Raw genomic sequence first — 11,418 nt, 5'->3', positions numbered from 1 at the left:
GGGGAGCCCTCGGCCGGGTGTCGGGCGGTGGGTTCCCCCACTCGTCGCGGCGCGGCGGGCCTCCTAACGCTGCGGTGCTTCCTCTGCAGCTGTGCCGACTCCCCGAGACTCCTCGCACCTCCTCCGCGCCCAGGTGAGCCGGTGTTGCTGCTCCACTTTGGGGGACACCGAACAGGCTTTGCAGGGAACGCGGCGGGGCGTTGGGGCTCCCTCTGGGAGTGCCAGAGCCTGTCGCGTGAGCGGGTGTCCGCCTGGGAACTCGCCGGCCGTGGGCGCGGAGCCCGCACATCCCGGCAGGTGCTCGGCCGTCCTGCGGCCCGGCGTCGGCCCGGGGAGGCCCGGCGGGCACTCTGCGCCGGTTGCTGGGAAACTCCCCGGTATCGCGGACTCGGAGGGCCGTCTGGCTAGAGTCGCTGGGGACAACCGTCTGGCGGCCGCAGGTGAGACAGAAAGGAAGAGGCAGGCCCAGCTGTAGAAAGTTGGGGTGCGAGGGTCTAGAACCCAGCCACCCAAAGGCCCAGTGGTCCCCTGGGTGAGCCTTGAGACTCCACAGACCACTGGAGGTGGGGAAGCCCCATTCTGCACGTGCGCTCACCGCTCCAGGCTTGCCAGTTTTGTTTTGATTTTTAATCTATTTTAGGACAAAAAGGCGAGTGGGAGGGAAGTTTTCTTTATTAAGTGGTGCATGAGGAAATGACCGTCAATGATTGTCTTCCAGGAAGAAAAAGTATCATTAGTGAACAAACGACTTCTAGGTAACTGGGGCTTCCATATTGAATTGTTGAACTGGATGTCGAATATTGAATAGTTCGTGTTGAATTATTGTTTTGGACCTTTGTTTCTGAACGTTCGATTAGGATGGGAGTTGCAAGGTTCGGCTCCTATTTTACGCGGCCTATAGGGAAGTTCCTGCTGCTGTCGTCTCAGAAAGTTTCTGGTAGTTTTTCTCATGTTTAGAGATTATGCTGACTCCATCCTGAATTTTAATTCTAACTTGGAGTCTTTTTGATTCATAGTTTTATAAGTTCTGTGAGTGTGTTTTAAAAAATATATTTTTCATAGAATGCTGCTTTAGGGAGTTAGGATCAGCAGATGGCATAGTAGTTATGTTGCTGGACTCTCATAGTTGACCAGGGTTCGATTCCCTGACCTGAGTGGAGGGTTGGTCCTCCCCCCTCCGCAGGTGGGGGTCATATCTTGCTTTCTGTCTCTCTGTCTGGGAAGTACATGTGCACTGTAGGAAAAAGCTCTTTAAAAACAAAACAAAACAAAAAAACGAGAAGTTGGGACGAGCAGATGGCATAGCATAATGGTTATGTTGCTGAACTCCTACATAGTCAATTGAGGTTTGAGTCCCGGACCCAGTTTGAGTCCTGGACCTGGTGGCTTAAAACTCACACTGGGTGCATGTGCGTGTGTGCATGAAACATCAAGAGGAGAACCGAGGAGAAGGGATTGGCATCCCCCCTCCAAGGGTAATTTCTTGCTTTCTCTCTGTCTCTGATGAGCACATCCAGCCTATAGCAAAAATCCTAAGAAAGAAAGAAAAAGAAAAAATCCTAGGAATTACTAAAATAGAAGTGTAGATATTTATACTATAGGGTCTTCAAAAAGTTTGTGGAAAATGGGTATTGTGCAAAAGTTATCTATGAACTTCAAAATTTTTTTCACCAAGATAAACATCCTTACATTGCATTTCATGAACTTTTTGAAGTACTCTTGTCTATATACAGAAAACACTTTTAAAAAATCAAGTAATTAAGTATTAATATTCATATAAAAATAATATTGAACCAGAAACAAGTTGATTATATTTACTTAGGTGTGTTTATTTGAGGAATTTGGTGGGAAAACACTTTCAGTATTCTAATTATTTTAGTGACACTTTGATGAATGTTTCTCAGATATTTGAATGCACAATTTTAGTCTTTTCCACTTTAAAAACAATTTTTCCCCTTAATTTTTAAAAAGCTTTATTTAAAAAAAAATTTATTCATTCATTTATTTTAATTTGACTAGAGAGAGAAAGTGAGAAAGCAAGCTGCCAGATCCAGGACTCAAACCATGGTCAACCATGTGGGAGTGTCCAGCACCTTAACCCCCACACCACCTGCTGGTCCCTTAATTTTAAGACTTAAGGACCCAGCCACGGTAGAAATACAGAAAGTAAGTGCAAAAAAAGGATAGAGATGCAAAACGCTCAAGTGTAGAATTAAAGGTAGAGAGTCCTACCTTAAAACCTTCAGTGATGCAGCAGGACCGAGAAATGGAGAGACTGGAGAAATGGAGAGACCGAAGGGGTCTGTGACCGCACCCCACTGGGGCACTTCCTCTCTCTCTGTCTCTGGGGATTGCCCGTGCTCTCTGGAAATAATGACATTTAAAAAGCCCTTTAATCAAATTTAATAGTACCTTTTTTAAAAAAAATAATTTTTATTTATTTATTTTAATTTGATCAGAGAGGGACAGAAAGAGAGAGAGAAAGTGAGAAAGCCACCAGGTCTGGGACTCAAAAACTGTGGTTGGCCATGTGGGAGTCCAGCACCCTTGTCCACCATACCACCTGCTGGCCCCTTAATAGTACCTTTTATAGTTAATGTTTTCATTTCCTCTTTCACCATGTCTTGAATTTTATTATTCTTTATTGCATGAAATACACATTTTCCAGTATACAGTTCAATGAAAATGTTTGACACAGTTTCTGGAAACTGCTATATTTTGGAATGAGCGCATTCCTAAGTGACTGGGTCAAAGGTTTCATGAGCCCAGGTTGACTTCGTTTATGCTCCCAAACCCCACAGTGGACCTCAGATATTTTTGCTATAGTTCTTAGTACAAATATTGCTCACATTTATATTTACATATATTTATGGTTCATTTTCTGAATAATGTGGAATATATGTCTTCTATATAAGTGAAGAGATTTACGTCTTTGTATATTTGAATTTATATTGGCGTGTGTGTACAGAGAGATTTATTAGAGTAGATGGCCTTTTGAAAATACTCGTGAGATGCAGAAAGCATCCTTTGGCTATAAAATTATAGGTAGGTAGTATACTCTTAACATTGTTAGCAGTTTACCCCGCAGTGTAATGCATGGTATAGAATTAAAGGCAATTTACTTAAGGCTTACAGAATTATAATGCATTTCAGAATATGTGCAGTTTGTGTGTTTACAGCTGACATAATACTGCTTCTGAGAAAGTAAAGACTCAGTTAAAGGGAGATCATCCTTGATATTAGTACCAGGATGTCTCAGAGTCACTGTAGGTGATCGGTGAAAAGTTTATTCACATGATGTTGGTAATCCATAACATGAAATAACAGGATTATAATAATATCAAGATTATACAGATGGAGTTTGTATTTTAGGCAACTCTCTGAAATTATCTTCACCTTTAGATGTGTCCTGTTTATTTCTCCTTCTGTCATTTTGTGTATTGGTATATATGTATAGTAAGTCAGCGGACCAGGGAAGAAGAGTGATAATTATAGAATTGATATGTTGTTGCGTACTTAGGTTAACAGTTTTCATTCCTTATCTAATTTAATGGAAAAAATTCTAATATCTCTTAACCTGTCATGGTTACTGTGCATTATTTCTCTTGTAGACCGCAGTTCTTAATGTTTGTTTAATCATGCTGTTATTAGACTAGTTTGAGAACTCAAAAAACTTTCAGCAGAAGATATGAGTTCTTTTATCTAATTCATATTCTTGTATTCATTAGTGGCTAGAGAATGTGCCCGGTATTTGTTTGTTGAGTTTTACTAAGAATGAATGCGTTTTCTTCTTAAAATATACTGAGATTGCAAAATTCAGGAACAGGGAACTAGCAGTTGGCGTAATGGCTATGTCGCTGGACTCCCACGTAGTTGATCACGGTTCGCGTCCCGCACTCGGTGGCTTAAAACTCACGCCAGGCGCGTGTGCGTGCGTGCCCAAGATCCCGAGAGGAGAATGGAGGAGAAGAGATTACGGTGTGACCATCCCCCCTGGGGGGTGATTTCTCGCTTTCTGTCTCTATGTCTCTCTCTGTCTGTCTGGCGAGCGCACGTGACCTATAGCGAAAATCTCTCCAAAAAAAAAAAAATTCAGGAACAGTGAGATGGAGAGCAACATGACAGACAAGAACCAGCTGTTTTTCCTCATTGAATTTTGCAAGCAGTCGTGTGATTCTTTATTGGTCTTTCGTGTGGTATGTTTATCACTTTTAAATGTGCACACTACTCATGACTATCGATTGACTACCGACATGCCAGTCCTGGCGTTTTACCCAGGTCATCCTGTTTCCTTTCTCTCTGGTGCCGTGGTGCGCTCTTACTGTGCTGTTTTGTATCGGAGAACCCTGAGGCTGAGACACATGAAGGGACTTGGAAGGGCTGGCTTTGTACTCAGGCAGTCTGACCGTGGAGCATGCAGATTACTTGCCAAATTCCACACTAACTTTCCTCAAACTGTCACACATGAGATGTTCTATTATTTAATAGTTTATTTGTGTGTGTGTGTGTTTTGTTTTGTTTTTGCAGGTTTTTCATATAATGGCAACCCTACGGGGGAGGACAAAGAAAAAGGCACCTTTTGATCATTCACCAGATAGCCTACCTTTGAGGAGCTCCGGTCGGCAGGTAGTACTCGCTTATTCATCCAGGGCGCTTTTTCTGAGCATGTTCATTTGTGATGAAAAACGTTGTTTCCTTCATTCACTGTGTGAGAGGGAGGGGAGGAGGGAGGGAAGACTGGCCCCCACAGGGTCTGGAGTCGAGAATCAGAGATGAGAGATGCAGCTCCCCTGCTCAAGTCCATGCTGTCTGGTGGAGAGCGTCCCAGTACAGTCATCGGGCAGTGATAAAGCAATGGAAGGAGCGTATCTGGCAGAGGGGGCTGCAGTAGGGGCCTGGCGTGTGAATCCACACACACACGGCGTTCAGAGAGTGGCAGCTGCGTGCTTGCTTCCAGGGGCCAGCTGGGGCCAGGTCGCACTCACAGAAACAGAAACTGCAGCTCGTAGTTGGCTGGGTGTTCTGTGGAGGGCTGCGTCTCTTTTTCTTTTTTGGTTGTCAGAGGACATATGTGCTTGCCAGAGTGAAAGAGAAAGCATCCTCTCATTAGGCATGGTCCCACCATAGTCTTTAACTCCCGTTTTGTGTGGGGAAGGAGGGACACATTCATCTTCCATTTCTCCTTCTCGTCAGAATTTTGAGCACACGTGCACACATGCCAGGTTGTATTTTCAAGTAACAGGGATCCAGATTTGAGTGACGTGTGGGATCTGACTTCCAGTGCACAGCACTTAACTGCGTGATAACAGGGCCAGCCCCCTTGCCACCTTTCTGTAAAGCTTTATTTTCCTTTTAAGGAAATAAGTGGAATTATATTATTGCTTTTCTGATTGTTTTAAAATCTGCAATACTGGGAAGATATAACTATTCTAAGTAAACAAAGATAAAAATCTGAATGTGAGAGTGACTTTTATTCTGATGGCTATCCCTTTTTCCAAAGAAAACTGAGATGGATTTTAGTTTTCTCTTCAGATACCTGTGGTTTAAGGGCTAGGCCTCTGTCTAGCCGGTGAGTCTTCTGCAGCATGTGGTCACAAGGAGATTGCCGCATTGTCGGCCCCTGACCTACTGCGAGGATGTTTTGACCTTCACATTTCGAGCTTCTGCTAACATAGAAACGATTTCGGTGGTAGACCTTGCATCACCTGCAGCCTGGTCATCCATGACATCTTACCCTCAGCTGTTCTCTCTCAGGCAAAGAAGAAAGCAACGGAGCCAGCAGACGAGGAGGAGGACGGTGGGTCAGAGAAGAAGTACAGGAAGTGCGAAAAGGCAGGCTGCACGGCCACGTGTCCCGTGTGCTTCGCCAGTGCTTCCGAGAGGTCCGTTGGGGGTGGCGGTGATGTCTTGGACTCGTGCTTCTGCCAGTGAGAGCATTCTTTGTGGGAACATCATCCTCAAAGAGTTTCCTAAAAATAGATGCAGATACTGTACTAGAGACGTTGCCAGGACATTCCGTGCACACCACACCCTCCTCCGGGCTGCCCCTCACTGGGCTAATGGGGAAAACCACACCCAAGTCAGCTCAGCAGAGTCCTCAGAGGCGGCCCAGGGTGGCTGCCTGTGGAGAGTGGGGTGGGCAGCACTGAGGGAGAGCGCACCAGCCACTCTAGGAGGACGTCCTGTGCTGCTCTTCTTCCTCACAGGACCAGCCTTCTCTTCCCTGTACACAGACAGCCTCACAGACAGTGTACAGTCAGCTGAGAGTTTGCCACTCGAAACAAAAACTTGCCAAAGTCTGTGTGCACATGCCGGAGAGAGAGAGAAAATAGCCCCATGGGGAACGGTCACGCCACGGTCTCTTCTCCCTCGTTTCTCCTTCCTTTTGGGGTATTGGGTATGCACACACCTGTGTCTGGCATGTTTTTCAAACTGCCAGGTCCAAGACTTGAACTATACAGTATGCCCTGTGGGATTTAGCGCCTTAACACCTATGCCACTGACTGACTTTGGGTCTTACCATTTTTATTGGAATGGCACAAGTGTGATCTTTTTGTATTTTTAGAGAAGAGTCTTAAAGCCTAAGATGCAGTCAATCTTGAAAAACAAATCTCATTTCTTCTTTTTAATTTTTAAGGTTTTTACCATAGGGTGTGTGGGCTTGTCAGAGAGAGACAGTGAGAGGGATAGGGAGAAATCACAACCCCCCTTGGAATTTTGAGTACATAGCACATGCTCCCAGTGTGGGTTTCAAGCTGCTGGATCCAGGACTTGAACCATGGTCAGACATGTGGAAGCCCAGTGCCTCGCCCACTATCCCACTGGCTGAGGGCCTGTATGCTTGCCAGAGAGAAAGCAACCTTCAGTGGGATGTGGTCCTGCTTCAGTTTCTTCCCTCCGTTTCTCTATCCTTGTCAGGATTTGGGACATGCACACACACATTTAGCATGTTTTTCAAGCTGCTGGGGCTGGGATTCAGACCATGCAGTCAGCCATGTGGGATCCGGCTCCCTTACCACTAGGCTATGGGACCGGTTCCCATTTCTTTTTAACAAAGAGGTGGTGATTGTGTTCTTAGTGGCACGATTTTCGTTCTGTAACTGCACCATCAGCTCTTTGACAGGTTATGTTTTTCTGTGATGTTCAGCTTACAAACGACAAGACTAATGCACATTTCAGTGCTTGGCCAGACGTTATCACGGGAGACCATGTCTCTCCCTCACAGACATGCAGCTTACGCCAAGCGAGCAGCTCGTGGCATCATGTCGTACAATACTATGATTGCACCAAGAGTCTTAATAAAACTCCTCAGCCCCAGGCAGCCAGCATGGCTGGTGACCACTGGTCTGAGCCCCTGAGTCCTCACTGTGAGTTACTGTGTGTAATTATCTGTCCCAGCCTTCCGTGTTGTTAGCTCATGGTTGTTAGGTGTCTGAGTGGAGACAGTACAAAGTGGGTTCGTAGGAGGTACTTGCTACAATATGTTTTGTTTGTTTAAAAGAGGTTAAGTACTCATTCCTTAACAAAGCTACATGTTTTTGCTTTTTTCAGATGTGCCAAAAATGGCTACACCTCCCGATGGTATCACCTCTCCTGCGGAGAGCATTTCTGTAATGAATGCTTTGACCATTACTACAGAAGGTTTGTTGGCCAACTGTTTGAGGTTTTCCTGGGGGAAGAGTTAGCAGTTAAGGCTTAGTCCCCGGCCCACCGTATTACTCGACTGTTTCAGCCACAGCTGTGACTGCTGTGATTTGACCACATCTTTGATACTGCAGTTGTGTGCGTGCTTATGTGGGTTTATCCGCGGGCTTAAAAATATCTGCCACAAGGCAGTTATTCTCGTTAGTCCGCACGTTCTGGAAAATCAAGGCACTGCCCTGTGATTCTTTTTCTTTTTTGGGGAGGTTTTTGCCATAGGGCGTGTGCGCTTGCCCGAAAGACAGAGACAGAGAGAGAGAGAGCAAGAAATTACCCCCCAGGGAGGATGGCCACACCGCATTTCCTTCTCCTCCATTCTCCTCTCGGGATCTTGGGCACTCACGCACGCACATGCGCCCGCTGTGAGTTTAAGCCACTGGGTCCAGGACTCGAACCGCGGTCGACTACATGGGAGTTCAGTGACATAGCCATTACGCTAACTGCTGGTCCCAATATTTACTTATTTATTCTTAGTTGTCTTTCGTTTTTTTTTCCTTCAGTGATGCTGGTTAATGACTTAGAAATTGTGCTCATCTTTTCAAAGATCAGATTTTGGTTCTGTTTCATTGTTTTCAATTTCATTGATTTGTGCTCTGATCTTTATTAGTTACTTTCTTTTGCTTGCTTTAGGTTCAGTTTTCTCTGTCATTTCCCAAGTTGTAAGCCTAATTTATTTATTTCTTTTCTAATAAACGCATTTGATGCTGTAGATTTCTCCGTAAGCTCTGGTGTTAACTGTTGGGTCATTGGGAAAGTCACGATGTATTTTTATGTAGAAAAATACCTCAGGGCTTCCCCAACGACCTCATATATCCCACAAATTTCTGATAACTTTTATTTGCATTTTCATTTATCTAGAAATAACTTTACATTTCCTTTGAGACATCTTTTCGATTCATAGGTTAATTAGAAGTAAACGTTTTAACTTCTAAATTTTGGGGATAGCTGTAACAATTTTTTTTTGTTCGCAGTTCCTAGGTTAATTTTTTAAAGAATTATTTAACTTTATTTACTTATTTTATTTATTTTTAATTTTGACCAGTCAGGGACAGAGTGAGAGAGGGAGAGGAGAGGTAAAGTGAGAAAACAAGCTGCCAGGTCTGGGACTTGAACTGCGGTTAGCCATGTGGGAGTCCAGCATCCTTAACCACCATGGTACCTTCCAGCTTCTCTAGATTAATTCTTTAATGGCCTGAGGGTATACTTTTTTTTTTTTCTTTTTTTGGAGAGGTTTTTGCTATAGGGCGCGTATACTCACCACACAGACAGAGACAGAGAGATAGAAAGCAAGAAATCACCCCCCAGGGGAGATGGCCACGCTGCAATCCCTTCTCCTTCATTCTCCTCTTGGGATCTTGGGCATGCACGCACACGCGCCCGGTGTGAGTTTAAGCCACCGGGTCCAGGATTCGAACCGCGGTTGACTACGTGGGAGTCCAGCGACATAGCCATTACGCTAACTGCTGGTCCCAGGATATGCTTTTATTTCTATGCTTTAACCTCGTCAAGTTTTGCAGTAGGTCACGAGGAATGTCCCCCGTGCACTGGAGAAAGGTGTTTTAGTGTCGTCATGGGGAAGGCTGCAAATATCAGCCTGATGAAGTTGAGTGATGGTGCAGTTCAGATCATGTATGTCCTGATTTTATTCCAACCCGATCTCTTAACTGCCGACAGAGGAATTAGGTCTTGGACATAAGATTTACTAACTTGTCCTGATTAGCTTACAGTGCAATGTACGTGTTTTTATTGCTTTTCAGCCATAAAGATGGATATGACAAATATACCACATGGAAGAAAATATGGACTAGCAATGGCAAAACAGAACCTAGTCCCAAAGCATTCATGGCAGATCAGCAGCTCCCCTACTGGGTAAGAATCATGAGAGTCTGTTCCTCAGTAAGGCTTTTGTGGAAGTAAAAAGCAAGAGGAATGGATACAAATATTGATGCTTAGAAATATCGGTTAGAAAATCTCTTACGACATTTAATGTTCTATGACAAAGCAAATGAGATTTTTTTCATTTTTGTGGACAGCTTAGATTACTCAACATAGTATAAAGAGAAAACTAAATCCTCACCACCAAATGATGATAGTTATGCCTGAGCTTGGCACATATCTTTTTTTTCTTTAAGAGAGTTTTTTGTTTGTTTGTTTGTTTGTTTTTGGCTTCTTTTTTTTTTCTTTGCTATAGGATGCATGTGCTCACTGGAAAGAGAGAGACAGAGACAGAGGGGGACAGAAAGAGAGAAATTACTTCACCCTCACCCCAGGAAAGTCTACGCCAAAATCCCTTCTCTTCCTTGCTCCTCTTGGGATCTTGGACATGCACACACACACACAGCCATAAATTTTAAGCCGTTGGGTCCGAGACTCACAGTTGAGTCTAGCAACATAACCATTATACCATCTGTTGGTCCTGGTATATATAATCTTTGTTTCAGTTCCTAGTATTATGTTTGTTTAAACACAATTTCATGGTCTATATACATATCCTAATTAAGTTTAAAAATATACTTTGTGGCCAGCTAGTGACTTGATGGTTAAGGTGGCTGGATCCCACATGGCTGACTTCAGAGTTGAAGTCTTAGACCCAGTGCACTGCACAATTGAAGTCCTGGACCCAGTGGAATGAAAAACATGCCAGGTGTGTGCATGTGTGCCCAAAGTCCTGAAAGGAAGGAGAAATAGAGACAGGATTGTCCTCCATGGTGGAGGGATGCTTCCTTACTTCCCATCCCCCCCTCTCTCTGGCAAGTGCATATGCTCTCTGGAAAATTATTGATAAAAATAAAATTATACTTTGGATATATATGCTTTATTATTTTTTCAGAGATTTTTGTTATCGGGCACATGCACTCACCAGAGAGACAGAAAGTGAGATGGTCACACTGTAATCGCTTCTCCTCCTTTCTCTTCTTGGGATCTTGGGAATGTACACACATGCACCCAGCATGATTTTTAAACCTCCAGGTCAAGGACTTAAACTGCAGTCGGCCATGTGGGACTCCAATTACTTAGCCACTGTGCTGTGCTCACCCTGATTTGCTGTTTCTTAAAATATTATAAGTAATTCTGAGCTTTTCTGTGCACATTTAAAATTATTATTATTATTTAGAGAGATTTTTGCTGTAGAATGCTTGTGCTGCCAGAGAGACAGGAAGCCAGAAGTCATCCCCCACAGAGAGGATAGCCATGCCATAGTCCTTTCTCTTACATTCTCCTCTTGAGATTTTTGAGCACACACACACACATGCTTGGCATGATTTTTAAGCTGCCAGGTCCAGGACTCGAACTGTGATCGACTACATGGGAGTCCAGCAATGTAACCATTACACCATCTGCTGGTCCCTTAGAATTATTTTTTATTAAAGTGAAATTTACATAATAGAATTAACCACTTAGGGCATGTAATTCAATGACATTTTATATATTCACATTGTGCAACCAAGATTTCTACATAATTACAAAGCATTTTCATCACCCACAAAGGAACCCTTGGACCCGTTGAGCAATTCTCCCCAGTTGTTTCTCTCCCAGTGCTTTGCAACTGCTAGTCTGCTTTCTATCTTTATGGATTTACCAGTTTTGGATGTTTCACATAAATGGAATCATGTAATACATGATTTCTCATGTCTGACTTTTCACTTAGCCTGATTTTGATGTTCATCCACATTGTTACATGTGTCAGTACCACTCTTTTTTTTTTTTTTTTTTTTT

At 43.7% G+C, this 11,418-nt stretch overlaps 1 protein-coding gene across 1 annotated transcript in view; it reads left to right on the top strand.

The window, feature by feature from the left end:
* Window positions 1–59: 59 nt before the first annotated feature.
* Window positions 60–11,418, top strand: part of KDM1B (lysine demethylase 1B) — a 76,011-nt gene continuing 64,652 nt past the window's right edge. The window contains exons 1-5 of the mRNA XM_006165507.3: window positions 60–133; window positions 4,528–4,626; window positions 5,755–5,882; window positions 7,552–7,641; window positions 9,459–9,570. Coding sequence (XP_006165569.1) covers window positions 4,540–4,626; window positions 5,755–5,882; window positions 7,552–7,641; window positions 9,459–9,570 — 417 coding nt within the window. The 5' untranslated portion in view covers window positions 60–133; window positions 4,528–4,539. The remainder of the gene's footprint in view (window positions 134–4,527; window positions 4,627–5,754; window positions 5,883–7,551; window positions 7,642–9,458; window positions 9,571–11,418) is intronic.

The sequence above is a fragment of the Tupaia chinensis genome, unplaced genomic scaffold (genome assembly GCF_000334495.1).
Source record: "Tupaia chinensis unplaced genomic scaffold, TupChi_1.0 Scaffold143936_1, whole genome shotgun sequence".
NCBI classification, from domain to species: Eukaryota; Metazoa; Chordata; class Mammalia; order Scandentia; family Tupaiidae; genus Tupaia; species Tupaia belangeri.
This window is presented reverse-complemented; position numbering and strand designations above follow the sequence as displayed.